This window comes from Danio aesculapii, chromosome 3, assembly GCF_903798145.1.
Source record: "Danio aesculapii chromosome 3, fDanAes4.1, whole genome shotgun sequence".
Lineage (NCBI taxonomy): Eukaryota > Metazoa > Chordata > Actinopteri > Cypriniformes > Danionidae > Danio > Danio aesculapii.
The window spans coordinates 16,280,466-16,303,283 of NC_079437.1; the positions used below are offsets into that span (position 1 = coordinate 16,280,466).

Below are 22,818 nucleotides of genomic sequence, written 5' to 3' on the forward strand. Positions count from 1 at the left end.
TTCATTCATTTATTCATTTTCTGCCGCTTTTCCGGGTCACGGGGGCAGCAGTCTTAGGAGAGAACCCCAGACTTCCCTCTCCCCAGACACTTCCTCCAGCTCCTCCGGGGGGATCCCGAGGCGTTCCCAGGCCAGCCGAGAGACATAGTCCCTCCAGCGTGTCCTGGGTCTTCCCCGATGTCTCCTTCTGGTGGGACATGCCTGGAACACCTCCCTAGGTAGTGCCCGAGCCACCTCAGCTGACTTCTCTCGATGTGGAGGAGCAGTGGCTCTACTTCGAGCTCCTCCCTGGTGTAAGAGCTCCTCACCCTATCCATAAGAGGGCGCCCTGCTACCCTTCGAAGGAAACTCATTTCGGCCGCTTGTATCGAGATCTTGTTCTTTCGGTTATGACCTAAAGCTCATGGCCATAGGCACATATGCAAACTTTTGTAATTCCTACAGTGTTCACCTGATTTACCCTCAAATTAAAGCTGACAGTCTGCAATTAAAGCACATGTTGTTTGTTTCATTTCAAATCCATTGTGTTATTTTATTATACATGTTAGTAATTGCGTTTATTGTTTTGTGGCCTGTTTGAATTTAGATGGAGCTCAATCTCAGGCCATATCAGGAAGAGGTGGTGCAGGCGGCTCTAAGAGGAGAGAACAGTATCATCTGGCTGCCCACCGGTGGAGGGAAAACCCGTGCTGCGGTTTACATCGCTGATAAACACCTGGAGACTAAAGCCAACGCCAAAGTGGCAGTGCTCGTCAATAAGGTATAACCTTGGATCTATAATTTAAAAAGAAATTCCTTTCCATTATTTTTTAGGTTTACGTATGTGATCCTGGACCAGTTTTGAAAGTAATTATATACTGTACAAAGTAACTAGTTACTGTAATTATATTACTTTCTGCTTGAAAAGTAAGGGATTACTCATATTAATAATTCATATTAAGGTAATTTAGTATATAGGGTACAGTTACTTAGATTATATGGGCCTTATATTGAACTTAAATTTAACAGTCCTGTTTTGCAGAATAATTCTATTTTGCACCTAAAGAGCATTCCTTATCAATTATCATGACAATTGCACAAGAGAAATTAAGAAATTAGTTCATGACGAGAAGTTATATATTTATAGAAGCAGAGTAATTGAATATATAATCAAAATTATTTAACCCCCTGAATTATTAGCCCCCCTGTTTATTTTTGTCCCAATTTCTGTTTAACGGCGAGATTTTTGCAACACATTTCTAAACATAATAGTTTTAATAACTCATTTTTAATAACTCATTTATTTTATCTTTGCCATGATGACAGTAAAGATTATTTGACTAGATATTGTTCAAGACATTTCTATACAGCTTAAAGTGACATTTAAAAAAAAAAATTGGAAAAAATATAGCTTAAAGGGGCTAATAATTTTGATTTAAAAATTATTTTTTTTTTATTAAAAACGACTTTTATTCTAGCCAAAATAAAGCTTTTTCCAGAAGAAAAAATATTATCAGACTGTAAAAATTTCCTTGCTCTGTTAAACATAATTTGGGAAATATTTAAAAAACAAAGAAAAATTCAAAGGGGGGCTAATAATTCTGACTTCAACTGTATGTATATATGTATATATATATATATATATATATATATATATATATATATATATATATATATATATATATATATATATATATATATATATATATATATATACATATATATATATATATATATATATATATATATATATATATATATACATACATACATACATACATACATACATACATACATACATACATACATACAATTTGCCATTTTAAGGACAAAATTATTAGCCCCTTTAAGCTATATTTTTTTTCGATAGTCTACAGAACAAACCATCATTATACAATAACTTGCCTAATTACCCTGTCCTGCCTAATTAACCTAATTAACCTAGTTAAGCCTTTAAATGTCACTTTAAGCTGCATAGAAGTGTCTTGAAAAATATCTAGTAAAATATAATTTTAAGTTGTTTTTACGGAGTAATTAGAAAAATAATTGAAATACATTTTTAATGATGTAATTAGTAATTACTTTTTTGAATTTTCCCAACACTGCACTGGACCACAAAACCAAACCAAAAATCTTAAGTTGCATGGGTATATTTTCGACAATAATCGAGTTGGATTGTCAAAATTACACATTTTTACTTTTATGCAAAATGTCATTCAAATATTAAGTAAAGATTATTTGCCTTGAAGACATTTAGTAAATTTTCTGTGAATATATTTTTCAGAAGTAATAAGCTTTGCTCACCTCTCAATACAAAAAATGCATTTGTTGTGATTGAGCCTAATAAAAGCCATTTCTCTCAGGAAACATAGCTGTATGCTCTGAAATGACAGTCACAGTTGTGCATAGGCATTGTTAGTGAACGAAACCCATTGTTTTATCCTAAAAAAAAAACTCAAATGAATGTAAAGCTTATTTATTCAGCTTTCAGATAATGTATAAATCTTAGTCTCCAAAAATTGACCTTTATGACTGATTTTGTGGTCCATGGTCACATATAGTTTTTTCATATCCATTGTTTTTAGGTGCACCTGGTAGACCAGCACTATATGAAAGAATTTGGCCAATACCTAAGGCACAAATACAGGATAAAGGCAATTAGTGGTGACAGCAGTGAGAAAGACTTCTTTGGGCGTCTCGTTAGAGTCTCAGACCTGGTCATCTGCACGGCTCAGATCCTGGAAAATGCTCTGAACAACATGGATGAGGACAAGCACGTGGAGATCACTGGTAACTGATGATTCTTCATGAAGATATGGCACCTTAAATGATGCAGATGAATGTTTTATTGGGATTAAATGCATTGTTCAACCAAAAATGAAAACTATGTTTACCTTGTTCTAGTCTATTTAAGTTTTTTTCTTCTGTTGATAACAAAAGATGATATTTAAAATAGTGTTGGACACCAGTTGACATTGATTTTATGGTATTTTTTTTTTCTCACTATGGAAGTCAATGGCTACCAGTTTCCAACCTTCTTCAAAATAATTTTTTGTGTGTTCAACAGAAAGAAATAATGTCTTAGAGGTTTGAAACCACTTGGATGTGAGTACATTTTAAGTATTATGCAGGTTTAACAATGGCCTCCATTTATTTCCATTCAGACTTTACCCTACTGGTCATAGATGAATGTCATCACACCAATAAGGAGAGTGTCTATAACAAGATTATGTGGCGTTACATGGAGAAGAAAGTAAGAAAAGAAGGCAGACTGCCTCAGATTTTGGGCCTCACAGCATCACCTGGTACAGGAGGAAACAAGTCATTGGATAAAGCTGTTGAACATGTCCTGCAGGTGTGTTAAATGTACATATGTAACCCTGGACCACCAAACAATATATGAAATAAGCTTTTCATTGATGTATACTTTGTTAGGATAAGACATAATTTGGCTGAGATACAACTATTTGAAAATCTGGATATATACTTGTGTATATATATATATATATATATGCGTTTATATGTATGTATGTATATAATATACAGATGATCTTTACTTAGTATTTGTAATTATTTTTGTAATAAAAGTATTTTGGGATATTGCGACAAATATATATATATATATATATATATATACATACAGTTGAAGTCAGAATTATTAACCCCCCTGATTTAGAAAGAAGATTTTTTTTCAACACAATTCTAAACTTAATAGTTTTAATAACGTATTTATAATAACTGATTTCTTTTATCTTTGCCATGATGACAGTAAATAATATAACTAGGTTAACTAGGCAGGTTAGGGTAACCTTAAAATGGTTTTTAAAAAAATCAAAAACTACTTTTATTGTAGCCGAAATAAAACAAATAAGACTTTCTCCAGAAGAAAAAATATTATCAGACACACTGTAAAGGGGGGCTAATAATTCTGACTGTAACTGTGTGTGTGTGTGTGTGTGTGTGTGTGTGTGTGTGTGTGTGTGTGCGCGTGTGTGTGTGTGTGTGTCTGTGTCTGTGTACCTGTGTCTGTGTGTGTGTGTGTGTCTTTGTGTGTTTTTGTTTGTGTGTGTATGTGTGTATATGTATATATATATATATATATATATATATATTTTAAATAGTTCCCAAATGATGTTTTATTTACCTAGGATAAAAGCAGTTTTTAATTTTCAATATTATTAGCCCCATAAGCAAAAGTTTTTTTCAATAGTCTACAGAACAAACCATCGTTATACAATAACTTGCCCAATTACACTAACCTGCCTAGTTAACCTAATTAACCTAGTTAAGCCTATATATATGTAAAGATTTTTGGCCAATATCGATAACCGATAACCAACATAACCATAACCGATAACCAACATACTGAAAACCGATAATTATAAATATTTCAAAAAGTTTTATTTTCCTACAGTAAACAGTTTATTTTAAAATCTTCATAAAGTTTAAACTGATCATATGAACTGAATAGTCTACTCGAAGCAAAAAAAGCTATAATTTCAATAGTGCAAGATGATTATATAGATATATTCATGATTTTATATAAATCACCATGCCAAAAAATAATTATTTCCTTTTGTTTGCATAGCAAATTAACATGCAACTTGGCTGTTGTATAAAAATAATTGGATTAATAACAAAATGGGATTTGATTAACAAACAAGTTAAATAGCTTCACATGTGAGAAAACAGTTAAACAAACCATCTGCAGCGTGAGGATAAAGAATGAGCCTCCTTCAATCGGTCTTTACTTTCACTTTCTCTCTTTCGTAGATAAGGAAACGCGTTGTACGCACAGACATCCATGAGCCTACATAATTAATTTAATTTAAGTGCAAAGATTTGTTTCAAAACTATTTCTAAATTCAGTTCTAATTTCCAGCAAATGAATAAATGAACAATAATAATGAAGTGTGGTCAAAAAACTGTAATTTGGAGTTATATCCAAATACACATGCTATGCCCCATATGGTCCAAAACCTGACAGGTGGGCAAATATAAGTTTGCTGTTAATAAAACAAATATAAATATGCATATAATAAATAATACTAATAATAATAATAACATTATACAAATGTAAATTGTCATGAATAAACAAAAAAAGCCCCCCGAGATGAAGACATTGGTTTTTATATTTATGTAGAAAGTAATAATTTTAATAATGTTTTAATCCTTTAATTCTTTTTCATTTGTAAAGATTTTCAGTAATGTGTAAGCGATGTACACAACTACATCTGCACTGGACTTTAGACCTGCTCTCAGCTGGTCTATTGCACAGTCTATTTTAGTTCCTCAAAATAGCAACGCGCCAACAATGCACTTTAACACACCGAAACACCCATGAGTCCACAAAATGGCGCAAATGGATTTGCTATTTAAACGGGAAAATTAAGGTTGCATTTGTTTTAAGATAGCAACACGTCGTTAAAACACATCTTGCACGTTATTGCGCCAGGTGTATGATAGGGCCCAGAATGTGGCGGAGGGTTGAGAACCCATATGCTGGATTCAGTGACTGGCACACATCTCCCCTGCTGCTGTGAAGGGTCTGACGGCTTACTAGTCACTATGTGTGTGGGTGGTAATATTCATCATGTGCACTCGTTATAATCAGTAAAAATATGCTCAAATCAAATTCAGATCAAACTGAATACAATCTTACATTAACGACACATGGCAAACAATGCGTTTAAAAGAAGAAATAATCATATTTGCTTACAACCAACCCAACGAGTTGTTTAGCACGTGTGCATCGCTGCTGTGGTGTTTACAGATGTAATATTTTTCCTGAAACAATTTAAACCAAAATATACAATCACACTCTATCAAACATATCTACAATGATAAGAAATATAGTTACTTACTGGGTTATTAACGCACAGCAACACCACACGAAGAAAGGATGGACTTTGAAGGAATAAACAATGCGAGGAAAGCTACGTTATAGTGCACTGGACAAGTCCACAACAAATTCGACCCACACATGTGTGAGGCAAGCAGTTCTGTACAATTCTGTAATCAATCGGCTTAAAGATATCGGCCTAATTTTGATATCGAATCATCACGATAACATTAAAAATACCGTTTATCGGCCGATAACTATATGGCCGCCGGTATATCTTGCATCCCTAATACATATGTATATAGATATAAAAGAAAAGTTAACGGCCTTAAACTGAACCCTGAGGCACACCATCAAAGACAGTCAATTTAATACCTGAAAACATAACTCATTTTTTCATAATAACAAACTGGTGGTGAAACACGTTTAAAATTAAGTCATTTGAAAACTAATTTATGTTGTACCATGAATTATCAAACTCTTTCTCTCATTTTCAGATCTGTGCCAATCTGGATTCAAAAATTGTGTCCACAAAGAACTACACGCCGATGCTGCAGAGTTTTGTGCCAAAACCCAAAAAGGAATATGACATTGTCGAAAGAAGAGATAAAGTACTGTCTGTCTGCCATGCAAATTCCAGACCTGCTGCTTGATCATCTAAGACCAATGTTTGAGTATATTTATTTGTGTGCAATAGGATCCATTTGGCGACCACTTGAAGTCAATGATGATAATGATTCATGAGTTTATGCCAGCAACGGTGAGTCGCAGTCTGCGAGAACTTGGCACCCAGGAATATGAGGCTGATGTGGTGGAACTGGAGAAAGCAGGTTGGAGGACATTTTCAGTACTTTGAATTTTACATTCACAAATCCATGCAAAGTTTACTGGGTTTGATAGTGTGTTTTGTGTACTAGGTGTAAAAGCAAAGAACAGACTGATCGCTCAGTGCGCTTTGCATCTACGCAAATACAACGATGCCCTTCTCATTAATGACACCATTCGCATGGTGGATGCGTTCAGAGTGCTGGAGGAGTTTTACAATTCAAGAAGCAGCAAGTTACTGGATGGAACAGATCTCTTTCTACAAGGACTTTTCGTTGGTTTGTATGCTTTACTGTGCTGATTATTTTCTTGAAGTGACCATTTACCATCCAAAAAAATTATTCATGCACTCATCCTACACACCTGAAGGACTTTTATTTTTTAGGTTAGCCTGAAATACCAGTGTACTGAAATTATATTTATACTTTTCTTATTTATTAATATAATTATACAACATACTATCCGTAGTAGAAATATAATCGCTGCTTATTCATTTATTATAGCAAAGTAATGCGGCCTTGATGTGCTATCAGATAATTCCCACTTCACACTCATGATTATAAGCTTGTCAAAGTCAAGTATTTGGTTGTCAGAAAGAATAAAATGTAGCATTCTATTCATTAACAACCATATTCAAATTCTCTGTGCTAAATAGTTAATTAGTAGTTCACCTAAAAATGAAAACGAACATTTAGTATGGAAGCCAGCGGATGCCAGCTACCAGGATTTGTCAAAACATTTTATTTTATGTTCAAAAGAAGAAAGAAACTCAAATAGGTTTTGAAAAACTGAAGAATAAGTAAATGATTTTGCATGAACTTAGGTGATCCTTTTAAATTTATGTCTGGAAAACTTGTATTTTTTAATAATAAGTAAAGGAAGAATTAATTCATGTTCTAATTCAACAGGCAACTAAGCAACAGGCTAATTTACGCTAGCAACATAATAACTGTAAATTATTTAAAAAACAATTGTGCTATAGACATTTTAGTATTGCTATCCATGTGCTAAACATGCTATCGACATGCCAAAACACTGTTAGCAGGGTGCTAATCTGTGGTCGACTCTTTGTTTTCTTAAACTGTTTTCCTCTTTCTGTCTGTTTGTCTATCTATCTATCTATCTATCTATCCACAAGCTATTTCAAACTATCGGTTAGCCACAAATAAATCCTGGAAAACTGTCCCTCACATCAAGAAGAGGAAGCAGATCTTCACCAACACTTTTGATAGTGTTGGTGTGGAGCTGTTTACCTCGACTGTGGATGTTGTCAGATGGTGGAAGGAATATTTTGTGGATCTCCTCAATCCCACGCCTTCCATTGAGGAAGCAGAGGTGGAGGACTCAAGGGTGGACTCGTCCATCACCCAATCTAAAGTCACTGAGGTCTTCAATCTCCACAGTGGCAAGGTAGCGGGGGTGGATGAGATCTGCCCTGAGTACCTCAAGCCTCTGGATGTTGTGGGTTTGTCTTGTTTGACAAACCTCTACAACATCGTATGGAAGAGGTCGGGGACAGTGCCTTTGGACTGGGCAACTGGAGTGGTGGTGCCCCTTTTTAAGAAGGGGGACCAGAGGGTGTGTTCAAACTACAGGGGGATCACACTTCTCAGCCTCTCCAGAAAAGTCTATGCCAGGGTACTGGAGAGGATAATCTGGCCGTTAGTAGAAACTTGGATTAAAGAGGTGCAATGCAGGTTTCATCTGGGCCGTGGATCACTGAACCAGCTCTATACCTCCAGAAGGGTACTCGAGGGTTGGTGGGAGTTTGCCCAACAAGTCCACATGTGCTTTGTGGACCAGGAGATGGTGTTAAACCCTATCCCTCGTGGCCTTCTGTGGGGTGTGCTCTGGGAGTATTGGGTTCGAGATGCTCTGTTTAGGGCTGTCTGGTCTCTATATGAGCAGAGCAGGAGTTTGGTTCACATTCTCGACAGTAAGTCAGACTTGTTCCCGGTGCATGTTGGACTCCAGCAGGGCTGCCCTTTGTCACCAGTTCTGTTCATTATTTTTATGGACAGAATTTTAAGGTGCAGCCTGAGGCTGGAGGGGGTCTGGTTCAGGGGCTACAGGATTTCACCTCTGCTATTTGCAGATGTTGTTGTCCTGTTGACTTCATTGGGCCTGGACCTTCAGAATGCGCTGGAATGGTTTGTAGTCGAGAGTGACATGGTGGGGATGAAAATCAGCACCTTCAAGTCCGAGGCCATGGTGCTTGACCAGAAATGGATGGCTTGGCTTCTCCAGGTTGGAAAAGAGATCTTGCCTCTGGTGGAGGAGCTCAAGTATTTTGGGGTCTTGTTTGCGAGTGAGGGATTGATGGAACTTGAGATTGACAGAGCGAATGGTACAAAAGTTGTGGTGAAGAAGGAGCTGAGCCGAAAGGTGAAGCTCTTCATTTACCAGTCAATCTACATTCCAACTTTCACCTATGGTCATGAGCTTTGGCTCATGATCGAAAGAACAAGATCTCGAATACAAGCTTCCATCCACATTGAGAGGAATGTGGAAACAATTAAGGTGGTTTGGGCATCCGTTTCGGATGTGTCATGGACTTCCAGGCTGTTTCGGGCCATCCCACCAGCAGAAGGTCATGGGGAAAACCCAGGAAACACTGGAAGGATTATGACTCCTGACTTGCCTGGAAGCACCCTTGCATTTGCTGGAGATGTAGCAACTGTCTGGGGAGAGGGAGGTCTGTAGCTCTATTCTAAGACTGCTGCCCCCCTGGCTGACTCCAGATAAGTGGTTGATGAAAAATGAATAGATGGATGGAAAATTTGGAATCAGTTTCATTAAGAATCCATTTGAGTCTTCTTTTTCGTTTTAAAGAACTTGAATAATTTGACTCTCTCTTGCTAATAATGATCAGAAATCACTTGCCAATAATGATTAGATAGACCTACATTTCCATATCCATTGTTCATTTATACCGTTGTGTAATTTCTAACAGCTGGTTATGGTATGTCATGCTGAAATAACTGATTGTTAACATGTATTACTGATTATTATCTTTCATTCGTTTAATTTAATTTAATGGTGTTTGTTAAAGTTAACTAATGCATACCTTTGGCCTGTTTCCACTGAGCAGTACAGTTCAGTACAGTAAGCATTTATTTCTGTTTCCCTTGTCAAAGATATGAAATAAGCAAACCACACCACTTTTTGTACCATACCACTTTTTTTTTTTACCCTTTTGTAAGAAACAGTATAGTACCAAAAGAGTGGAACTAGACTCACTGCTGATTACTATTAGTTTGCAGAGAATTGTAACTCAGGAAACAACAACACAGATAATTTATATTATCACTTTTAATTTAGTTTTTTGCTAAATTGTACATATATTGAGAAAACGTTATGAGTGAACTATCTCTTTACATGTGATCTGTGCTCACACCAAACATTTGTTATGTCATTTGCATTATAAGCAATGAGCTGGTAAAATATAAGTCACACTAATGATCGCAAAGCTAATATATCTGCTTTTCTGTTTTTACTCAGAGAACAGTCTGGAGCTAAAACATCTGGCATCGGATCCCCGATATGAAAACCCCAAACTGGCTCAACTGCAGAGCAGATTGCTAGAAGAGTTCCAAGACACTAATTCTCGCGGAATCATCTTCTCAAAGACGCGCAGGGGCACACATTGTCTGAATGACTGGGTGAAGTCAAACCCTGAGCTGCAGAGGGTCAACATCACTGCTGGCATTCTGACGGGAGCCGGTACTGGCGCTAACAACATGACACAGGTACTGCCTGGCAAAACAACATGTCAGAAATGCTGTATATGATATAAAAATGCTCAGGACCCCCAGGTACTTAAAAAGGCTTAAGACAAGACACTGCAGGTGAATTAGGTTAAAAACAAGAATAACAAATTGCAAACATTTTTTGTATTACAAATTTTCTAAAAGGTTATGTTTAAATATGAAAATAAAGCATTATTTAATGAAATGTGAGCTAATTTGCATTCATTTCTAGCATAAAAGTATGAACATTACCTGAAGTCACTTTCAAAATACTTGTTTTTTTGTTGTTGTTTTTTTTACATATTAAAAGGCTAAATTATAAATGAACAAGTTTAAATACCTAATGTGAAGTTTGCTGTAATCTATATACATTAAGTGGCACCGAAGCAGAGATTTGTGGCTCAATGGTCATTTTGAGAAAACAAAATGTATTTTAAAAGAATGTATTTTAATTTAAATTAACAGACACAGATTGATAAAGAGAAAAAATAAACACTTGTATTTTGGATTTTTTTTTTACATTAGACTGTAAAAACTTTTTCTAAAAAAGTTTCATAAAAACAGTGTTTTTTACCAACAATCTCTTGCATTTTACAGAATTTGGTCTAATTAGCATTGATTTTTGTAATTATTTTATTCCAATTGAAAGGCAGCATAAAAGAATAGCATATAGCATATATATATATATATATATATATATATATATATATATATATATATATATTCACACATATATATATACACACATATATATATATACATATATAAATATGTAAGAATATAATGAATAAATTATTATATATAGTTTATTATGTATAAATTATTAATGATAATATAATTGTATGATAAAATTGTTACTGAATAACTTACTGAAGCCACCTGCTTACAGTTTTATGATAGTTTTTCCAAAAAAATTTAATTGTGTCATGTTTAAATTTTGAGTGAAAAATCATTATTTTAAATGCTGTAATAGAATAAATGCCACTTGAAACAAAGCACTGTAAATATGTATTTTGTTGATAAGGACAGTTGGTTGTCAAAAGAAATTATATATATATATACACATTTTTTATCTTTAAATTTAGTTAGATTTTTGAGATTAGACATAAAAAAGTAATAAGTTTGTTAAACATGCTGAAAAAATGCCGTGGAATCAATTTAAGTTGGTGAATATTGGCCCTTAATTACATAAAATTCATTAATATCACTAATGTGAACTGATCGGTGCATAGAATATGTGAATAATATAAATGTATTTGTGTCCACAGCCTAAACCAGTCAAAGTACCAGAAAATGAGAAACGCTCAGCCTAATATTATCTATTTGTTGTTATTAAATAATGTCAAATAATCAAATGAATAAAACCTTTAAAAATACATCTACAGCATTTTTTATTTTTATTTAGTCTATAGAAGCCTTACATTTTGCTTTAAAAACATACAGGATGCACTAAAGCATTTCTGTTTCATGTTTTGTTCAAGAAAGGACCCTAATTCTTCACATTCGAGTGGGTGACTTCCAGTCTCATTCACTTCCATTGATTTTAGACGTTAAAAACAGCTTGTTATGCTGCTTGATGTTACAAACTAATGTTTTCTTATTATCTTTTTCCACTTTTTATGTATAGTCATGAACACTTGTTAAGTAGTTTGACCATTTCCTGCTATTTATTATTCCTCGTCAATAGTTAATCTTCTAAGTTCTAAAGTCTGGTTAAGTTGTAAAAGAATCTCAAAAGCGAGCACACGTGAAGGTCAATAGGAGGGATAAACATTCTGAATTTGGTCATAACTTGTTTCCTCCTTCCTGTTTGTGTCTGCTTTTTCTAATTGCTATTAGACCGAACAGAAGAGCGTCATCAGTCATTTTAGACAAGGATACCTCAACCTCCTCATCTCCACCAGTGTGGCCGAGGAAGGACTGGACATTCCTGAATGCAACTTGGTTGTGCGTTACGGGCTGTTGACCAATGAAATCGCTCAGCAGCAGGCCAGCGGACGAGCTCGAGCTTCCAACAGTGTCTACTCTGTGGTGGCTGACGTAGGTGGACGGGAAGTGCGCAAAGAACTTGTCAACGAGTATCTAGAAGATCTCACCGCAAGAGCTATTGATGAAGTACAGCGCATGAGTCCTGTGGACTTTAGACACAAGGTTTGTGTGTAAATGTTACTATTAAATCTGACTGTGCTTATCATAGAATAGAAAAACTTAAAGGGATAGTTCACCTAAAACTCCCAATTCTGTCATCATCTACTCACCCTTCACTTGAAGCAAAGAAGTTATTTTTGAAAAGTGTTGGAAGCCATTGACTTCCATAGTATTTGTTTTTCCTACAATGGACGTCAGTGGTTACCAGTTTCTAGCATACTTTCAAATATCCTTGTGTTTAACAGAAAAGAGAAACTTATAAAGCGATTGGTTTGATTTTATTCAATGGGATAGCCCCTTGAGATGAACCATCTCATTTTCGAGGGGGTCCCTAAGAAGTACATAAATCAAACAGAGTACAACACATCATAACAAATATACAGCTAAACAAAACACTCAAACAAGCAGCACACTGAAAACTGAAACACTTCCCACAGTCTAAAGCCTAAGCAAACAAAAACATATAATCAAAAGTACAAACAATTTGATATACAAGTAAATAGAAACATTTAAATTGGAACTAATATTAAAAACATTTACAAGTTGTTTCCAAAAAAGAAGATAAATTAGTCCTGAAAAGACTAAGTGACTGAATTGATCTAAAAGAAGAAGGAAGATTATTCCAGTAAAAAGGAGCTTTGTATTGAAAGGACCTTCGGCCACTTTCTGTTGTAATCCTTTAAACAAAAAAATTATTCTGTTGCATATGTCGAAGAGAATGAAGAGGTAAATGGAACAAAAAAACTGCTTTAAATTAGAAGAGAAACTAAAATAAACACATTTAAAAAGAAACAAATACCCAATCACATTGTCTACTGAACTTAGGTTGAAGAAAACCAAGAGATTTGTATAATATGCAAAGATGGGTTCTATACGGACATCTTAAAACAAACCTACATAGAGAGTTGAAGCCAGAATTTAAAGGTTTTAAATTAATATCAGATGTATTGTTATAAATATTATCAGCATAATCATTCATTTAGTTTTCGGCTTAGTCCCTTTATTAATCTGGGGTCCCCACAGCGTAATGAACCGCCAACTTATTCAGTTTTATTCAGCGGATGCCCTTTCAGCTGCAACCCATCACTGCGAAACACCCACACACTCTCATTCACACACATACACTATGGCCAATTTAGCTTACCCCATTCACCTATAGTGCATGTATTTGGACTGTGGGGGAAACCGGAGCACCCGGAGGAAACCCATGCGAACATGAGGGGAACTCCACACAGAAACGCCAGATGACCCAGCCGAGGCTCGAACAAGCAACATTCTTGCTGTGAGGTAACAGCGTTACCCACCGCGCCACCCACTTTTGAACTTCAAAAGTCTTGTAATAACCCCCAGCAACACACTTATTTAAATTCTATAAAGGGTTACCATAATAACAAAACAAAAAAAACATGTCATGACCTTGTTAAAGTATCACAATTAGGCTCACACTTCATTTTAAGGTACAATTCTTGCTATTAACAATCCATAAACTGTGACTTTTGCCCCAATAAATTCCTAATTTGCTGCTTATTAATGGTTAGTAAGGTCGTAATTGGGTTTAGATATTAGTTAAGATTAGAGGTGTAGAATAAGAGCATGCAGAAAATGTACTTTATAAGTACTAATAAACAGCTAATATCTTAATAATATGCAGATAATAAGCCACTGGTTAATAGTGAGAATTGTCCTTTAAACTAATGCATTTATGCAAAAAATAATGAAACAAAATAGTTAAAAAGTAGTTATGTCTTTGTGCTCTCATTCAGGTGTTTGAGCTCCAGAAAACCGCTGTGGTGATTCGGATGGAGGCTGAAAGGAAGAGGGATGCGAAAAAGCAGCGCTACACTCCAGGTCAGGTTCAGCTTCAGTGCAGAAGCTGCTTCACTTCCGTCTGCAGCGGAGGAGATATCAGGAAGATCGAGAACTCGCACCATGTCAACATTAACACTGAGTTTAAGTGAGTTAGTGCTCAGTACATTAAACACACCTAATAGACTTGTACTAATCCTGACAATTGTGTAGGTGTAATGAAATTTCATATAAATCGGTAAAACGATAAAATGTCATTTAATTTCTAGTGGCTTATTTGCAAAATACAGGGTTTGTTTATTTATTTTTTATTTTACCATTATTTAACCAGGAAGTCTCATTGAGATTTAAAATCTCTTTGACAAGAGAGACCTGGCCAAGGTAACAGCCATACAGTAAAAGAAGTTTAAAATACACCAAAAACACCACATAACAACATTTCATCAGTCCTCTCAACAAAAACAATCACATGCTTCCAATACCACTCTCTTTGTAATGCCTTTAAATTCACAGAAAGACACCATTTTATTTAGTTTTAAGGCTTTTGCAAATCATTCCATGCCCTACGTGCATAATAAGAAAATGCTGTTTTTTCCAGCTCAGTATAAATTCAAGGTATATTAAAAAGCAAACACTTGGAAGAGCGTAGCTGTTATTCCCAGAACTAATCTCCAGCCCACAATCTCATATAAAATGCAATGATGAGTACAGGTTTTTGCATTTGTAATTAAACGTAGTGAAGCATGATATACAGAATCAAGTCTTGTTAGAATAGAAGATACTGCATGCATGAATAATGTATCACCATAATCAAGCACAGATAAAAAGTAGCTTCTACAAGTTTCTTTTTATTTCTAAAATAAAAGCCAAGCTTCAGTTTCAACTTCCTAATCAGGGGTGCATTTCCGAAAACCATTGTTAGCCAGCTAAGGTCGCAAGTTCCGTTGTTACAAACATAGTTCAATGATTTGGCGTTTCCCAAATCCATCGTTCCAATGAACATTTGCAAACTGTGTCGCAAACTTGTATGCTTGCAACTACACTTCTGAAGCTGTAGTTAGAAACATAGTTTCTGACTGTGTTCTATTCCCAGTTATCCCCCCTATGCCCTATTTCTTTAGAGCATTCCAACAGTTAAACTAGGAATAATTAAAAAAAAAACATTAAAGTCCTCTCTCTTAGGTGTAATTTGCTTTGAAAGTATTTTTACAGTTCAGTTTTAGCGATCCTCCTATTGATGATTGCGCTCTCTTCGCAGTGCTCTTTAAAAACATTTTTGCCATTTTGAACACAGACATGGCTCATAATGAAAGCTATAGGTGAACTATTATTTAAAAGCAGAATTTATGTTATGTCTCCAAAGCTTGTGAACACAAAAAACATAGCATACGTTAATGCTTTTAATGTATAGCAGGTTATTTATTAAGTATCTGTACTGTATATGACATGGGCCTGTTGGTTGGAACATTTCTGCAGTGGTTTACATGTGTCAAATTGTAAAAGTAGACTTTTCCAAAAATAAAAAATAAATAAACAATATCCTACTTAATAATAATAATAATCATCATTATTATTAATATTATTGAAGCAGGATTTTTTTATTTCATTATAAGTATTAAATTTCATTTCTTAATAAATAGCCTCATTATTTATTTATATGATTTATTTATGATATTAGAATATGTGTTCACTTTTGTAAGCAATTTTATGTTTTAAATTAGAATATGTAATGTTCTCAATAATATTATTATTATAATAGTTTATGTGCCATTTACATATATTTCAATTAATATGAAAAGCGAGTGCATGTTTTTACCAAAACTAATATTGTTTTCTCAATTGTTTTTCCTTCAGATGCAAAAATACTATATTATAGTACATACAGTTGAAGTCAGAATTATTAGCCCCCCTGAACTATTAACCCCCTGTTTATTTTGTTCTCCAATTTCTGTTAACCGGAGAGAAGATTTTTTTCAACACATTTTTAAACATAATAGTTTGAATAACTCAATAACTTCTAATAACTGATTTATTTTATCTTTGTCATGATGAAAGTAAATAATATTTGACTAGATATTTTTCAAGACACTTCTATTCAACTTAAAGTGACATTTAAAGGCTTCTCTAGGTTAATTAGTTTAACTAGGCAGGTTAGGGTAATTAGGAAAGTTATTGTATAATTAAAAAATAATCATTTTCTGTAGACTATCGAAATAAAATAGATTAAAGGGGCTAATAATATTGAAACCTTAAAATGGATTTAAAAAAAATTTAAAACTGCTTTTATTCTAGCTGAAATAAAACAAATAAGACTTTTTCCAGAAGAAAAAATATTATCAGACATACTGTCAAAATTTCCTTACTCTGTTAAACATAATTTGGGAAATATTTTAAAAAGAGAAAAAAAAAATCAAAGGGGGGCTAATAATTCTGACTTCAACTGTAAATATATAGAGAGAGATTTTCTACTTTACCATTTGGATAAAGAAATCCGTGTTTTACTTTTACTTTTTTAAATATTGTGCCAAATATTGTCCAATGAAACTGTTTATGTTAAAAGATATGAAAACAAAAATAACAAATGTAACCACATAGGCTGCGCTACACATTATGTGCAAAAAAAGGTTTAAAATCGCATGACTGACGGTACAACCTAAAAACAAACAAGGTTGTTTAATGCATAAGTTAAATTTACAGTAAAATACAGTTACTTATATAATTCAAATTCAACATGTTGCTCAAATATATATAATATATACTTGATATATATTAACTTATATATAATATATATACTTAGCTTCTGTAGCCAAAACAAATTCCATGTATGTGTGAAGCACGATTGGCAATAAAACTGATTCTGATTCTGTACATATATTATATTTTACACATTCAGTATATTTGCCAAGCTCTACCAATTGACATTCAAATCTATATTTGCTGAACTGGTGTTAATGAAAATGGTTCATTAAGATTATTATAGCAACAGATTAAGTTATTGCAATGTTTACTGTTACTTTTGATCAATTTAGTGCATTCTCTGTATAAAAGTTGTCATTTTCTACACAAAAAAGTGGTTGTAGTTGTGAATGGCATTTTCATTCTTTCAAATATTTGATGAAGTCTTATTAATTTTAGATTGACTGGGAAAAAAATGCTGTGTTTAAAGTTTTTAAATATTTTTAAGGTGAATAGTATTAGCCCCCTTAACATTTCACAGAGAAAACCACTGTTAGCCAATGACTTGCCCTATTTACTTACCTATTTAACCTAATTAACTTATTTAAGTCTTTAAATTGCACTTTAACCTGAATACTCTAGTATCTTGCAAAATAACTAGTAAAATATTGTGTACTGTCATCATGACAAAGATAAAATAAATGAGTTATTATATAAGTTATTAAAACTATTATGTCTAAAAATGTGTTGAAAACAGAACTTGGGAAAAATTTTGAAAAAAAGAATAAAAAATGTACAGGAGGGCCAATTATTTTGACTTCAACTATATGTGTAATGAACATTCAAAATAATGTCTTCTAATATTAAAATGTAGCATATGAGATACAAATAAGTCATTAGTTCCATGCTCTATGGAGCTTATAATATGTCAAAACAATCTGAATTTGAATTGTGTAATTTTATTTATTGACAATGGTAATTTAATAAATCTGAATTTGTGTATGCTGTTAAAAATTGTTTTGAATCTGAATTTCTTAACTTGAATTTGAATTTCTTAATTTGAATTTGAATTTCGTAACTTGAATATTGAACATCTGAAATGTAAGACAACTGAATTTTTCAAGGGTGAATTTTTTTTATAGATGTACTTTCAAACTTCAGATTTTCTGTGTTCTGAAATCATAGACTGCAGATATCCAGTTTGTAAAAATACAGTTTGAAATGTTCAAGATGAAGAAATTCAGAACATCAATTTCAATATTCTAAAATTCAAAACCAGAAATTCAGATTGTGAAATTCAGATTCAGCAGAGAGGTCAGGGGTGATCAACAGGGAAGAGTAGATGATCATCGAAAAGTCAAACTACGAACGGCATATAAAAATTCTGATTTATTAAACTACAATTGTCAATAATTCAAATTGAAACAATTCAAATTCTGATTGTTTTGGCATATTATTAGCTCCATAATGCTCCAGAGGACATAAAACGATCATGTTTTTGTATTTCATAGAAATTACTATAAAGTTGGTGGCCAAGTGAATATGGAGAGGACCTTTGAAGACTGGGAGCCTGGACGGATTATCAGCTGCAGACACTGTGAAGAGGTACAAACTCTGCGAACTAAATACAGAATAGATCAAATATTACAGTATATTATTAAAGTAGCAGAAGACCATAAAATGTCTCAATACTGAGTAAGCATCCGTTGCGTAAAACATATGTTGGAATAGTTAATGGTTCATTGTGCGGTGGTGATCCTGGATTAATACGGGACTAAGCTGAAGGAAAATGAATGAATGAATGAATGAATGAATGAATGGAAGTCCTTAAAAATACTGACCTATTCCCTCTCTTTCTCAGGACTGGGGATTCGAGATTAAATTCAAGAAAGTGGCAATTCTCCCCTGTCTTAAAATAAAGAGCTTCTCCTTTAACACCCCTAAAGAAACAAAGCCTTACAAGAAGTGGAAGGATGTTGAGTTTCAGGTGACAGAATTTGACTTTATTGAGTACATGAGCAACCGTTTCCCTGACCTGGACTTGTCTGACTGATACAACAACTCCATGCCACTGATTTTACTGAAATATGAAATGATGTATACTGATTATGCTAATGCTCCATCTTGGGTCTTCATGCATGTTGGTGACCTTAGTAGAAGTGGATAGATGGTTTTATTCAAAACATAATGGGTTGAAATTCTAGTATTGTTATGAAAACCTGGTTTTAAAATGTTCAAACATGAAATTTTTTACTTTTTTCTTTCTGATATTAGAAATGAAGTCTGGAGCATTTGTCTACATTCATTTACAACTTTTTACTTAACATTTACCACTTTTTCGAACATGATTTTCAAAATAAGCCATAAAAAATACTACTGCAACACCCAACTTTGTTTAAAAAAAAGCTAATTCTCTTTGACTTTTTTTTTCCGGATTATTAACAGTCATGGAGGATGAAACCTGCAAAAAATAATAAATGAATAAATATGCAAATATATTAATAAATGAGTAACTAAATACATAAATTCCTGCATAAATAAAACAATAAATATATAAATAAATGTATATAAAATCCACAAATTTCTGGATAAATAAATATATAAGTAATTAATAGTGCGGGCAGTTAAATAATTGAATAAATTACACGAATGTTGGGGGAATAAGAAAATGCTAAACTGAAAGTTTATCTCTTATCTCTTATATATACTTTGACATGTTTTGAATAAAAGATGTGACAAACACGAAATAAAATAATTTGGAGATTCTGCACAGGCATTGAAAAACAAACAAAAAATTATATTAAATAAATAACACACATAAACATTGGTTGTGGTAATGATACATATGTTTCAAATTATGCTAAAAACAACAATCGAATCGATATTAAATCTTATGTACAAAAAAAATGTATGTACGCATCAAAATATGAACTTAATGCTTAATATTTTTTTCTCTATGTGTCTGTATATTTTAATTATTCATTTTTTAAATAAAATTCTTAAGGGTAACAGCCATCACTGAAGATTAAATAGAGCATAAACAATATTTAAAAAAAAAAAAAAAACTGTTTGGCCGATTTATAAGCTTATTAACTAGTCATCAAGGGCATCACGGTGGTCTAGTGGGTAGCACGATCACCTCACAGCAAGAAGGTCACTGGTTCGAGCCCCGGCTGGGCCAGTTGGCATTTCTGTGTGGAGCATGTTCTCCCCGTGTTGGCGTGGGTTTCCTCTGGTGCTCCGGTTTCCCCCACAATGCTGGATAAGGCGGTTCATTCCATTGTGGTGACCCCTGATTAATAAAGGACTAAGCCGAAAAGAAAATGAATGAATAACTAGTCATCAATGATAAGTAATGATAGTTAATCTTCTAAATCGCCTCAAGATATTTTCGTTGTATTTGTTCTAGTGTTTTGCACATTTTTGATGATTTTATTTAGGGGTAGTGTAAAGGTCATAAAAAATAATAATTAACCTTACAAAATGGAAGCCTTAAGCCTACATTGTCTTCACTTGAAAAAAAATGTGTGTATAGGACTACTGTACTGTGTGTCAAATATATTTGTGTGTTACCTTTGATTATATATACTGTCCATCTTTGGGATCAGAACTGTGCTTCTGTCTGATTTTTAGTTGTTGTTTGACGATATTGTGCAATAATATGTCTGTAAATGCACTCCGAGCTAATAATAATAACCAAACTCTGATCTCCACCGACAGTGCTTTTAGATTGTTGGAACATTTACATATATTCATTTAACAGATGCTTTTATCCTAAGTGACTCGCAAATGAGGAGAAATGTGAACGCACTTCAGGATCTGCGAGCCTTAATTTGCTGACTGGGTTCAGGTTTGTTTATGCTGTTTCTCAGGGTAAGAAAAAAAAGTGTAACGTTTGCCCTGTAAAGCATTTTTACACTGCTACATAAAAATACCACATGTGGTTCTGCTTGTAACATCTATATTAACGTTTTAGAGTATTTAATAAAACGGCTAAGTGTTTTATGTGATGTGTTTGTGTCTTTGTAATCGTTAAATAAGTGTATACTTCGAGTGTGAAGTAAAAGACGTTGATATGTTTTGATAAATGTTTTGAGTCTGCCGCAAGATGGCGCTACTCAGTCTTTATTTCCTTCCGTGTTAATAGTCGATTAGTTATCATTTGCACCTGTGGGTTGGAATCATTTGAACGCTGTTCAAGATGTTTGGCTTTGGTACATGTACCGAGAGACAAGCCTTGTCTTTGTTAAAGTCAATAATCTACAGTTTTACCTTCATTATGAGACGTGTTTATGTCCGCACACGAGTTCAAAACCAACTGGATGTCACTGAGGTCAGTTGTTGTTCATTTGATTAAAGAAAAAGCTTAAATCTTACAGCCATCAGTTTAGAAACATTAGAGCATAAATTCTACATTATATCAAACTTAAGCATATAAATATCTCATGACTGATCACAAATTTCGAGCATTTGTTTCATTTTGTAAAGGACTGCTGATATTGTTTCCAAATTGCTAATAAAAAATATCGTTTAGAGGATTTAGTGCATAAAAACTTGTTTTGTTTATAATATTATTATTTAGACAACGCATTAACAATGCTGTAACTTCAGATCTCGGAAATCAATATTTACAAATGAAAACATTGATTATTCTGACCAATTTAACATGTCAAAATACTTGAATATTTATTGTAAATGCTATAGTAAAATACTTTATTAATATATGTGGTAATTTTATAGTTGCTATGGTATTAAAGCAAATATAGTAAATATATTTAGCCAATACTGTACGTTTTCAAAAACTTTTGAATTTTGAAAGTTTGATATAAAGTATACAATAATGGTTGATATAATTGTTTAATCATTGTTTTTATAACAATTAGCATCAGCAAATTAGAAGTCGAACAAACTTTGACCAAATGTTGACAGTTTACTGTAGTAAAATCTTAAGTATACTACAGTATACATTACATCTGATCAGTTCACAAAGTTTAAAGCTACAATATGATGTAGCATACATTAACAAAGTTTGCTATAATATATATACTATATTATAATACACTTTACTATAGTATGGTTAAAAAACACTAGTAAATTACTGTAGTATTTCATGTTATTTTCTGGTGGAATAAACATGTGTGATTGCCATGTTATTTTATTCATTGTATTTCAAATAATTAGCACCTGCAAATTAGAAGACAAACAAACTTTGACCAAATGTTGTGTCTTCGTGTAATATTAAATGTAATGAAAGCAAAAGAGGGCCAGAGCAATAGGCCTGGGGTTGACATAAAGGGTAGTGTTGTGCCAGTGTGGTTTTGCATGGATCAGTGGCTCTGCAATGCCCACAGCACACATTTAAAACACACACATAGAGCCTGCAGAATAAATCACAAACACATTCTGCTCATTTACACACTCTGTAGCAAGGACTTTTAAAGTCAAAGCTAGAATTCTGTCAGACAGGAAAAGCAGATGAACAGATACTTTTAATTTCAATCTGCCTTTTATTTTTGAATTCTGTGTAGAGCATACGTGGGTGTTCACTTTCATAGATTTGTCCTTCTCACACAGATCACACAGTGATCTCAGATCAGTTTATCCAGACATTTTAATCTGATTTGCGAACTTGTTAGAAGAACCAAATTAGCCAGAGATCAGTTATCAAGATTAAAAGATCCAGGATCTGCCAAATCATCTTAGATCATTTAAACGACATATGAAAAACGGACCCTTGGAGTTATTGTAGAGGGTTTGCACTTGTAACAAGATTTCATTAGTTATTATACGGTA

At 33.6% G+C, this 22,818-nt stretch overlaps 1 protein-coding gene across 1 annotated transcript in view; it reads left to right on the forward strand.

Annotated features, from left to right (window-relative positions):
- The window catches only part of dhx58 (DEXH (Asp-Glu-X-His) box polypeptide 58), a 23,773-nt gene extending 2,664 nt beyond the window's left edge, over positions 1–21,109 (forward strand). The window contains exons 2-12 of the mRNA XM_056453256.1: positions 587–760; positions 2,565–2,769; positions 3,144–3,334; positions 6,319–6,432; positions 6,519–6,651; positions 6,739–6,924; positions 10,148–10,395; positions 12,235–12,546; positions 14,307–14,497; positions 18,537–18,630; positions 18,887–21,109. Coding sequence (XP_056309231.1) covers positions 587–760; positions 2,565–2,769; positions 3,144–3,334; positions 6,319–6,432; positions 6,519–6,651; positions 6,739–6,924; positions 10,148–10,395; positions 12,235–12,546; positions 14,307–14,497; positions 18,537–18,630; positions 18,887–19,078 — 2,040 coding nt within the window. The 3' untranslated portion in view covers positions 19,079–21,109. The remainder of the gene's footprint in view (positions 1–586; positions 761–2,564; positions 2,770–3,143; positions 3,335–6,318; positions 6,433–6,518; positions 6,652–6,738; positions 6,925–10,147; positions 10,396–12,234; positions 12,547–14,306; positions 14,498–18,536; positions 18,631–18,886) is intronic.
- Positions 21,110–22,818: the final 1,709 nt, after the last annotated feature.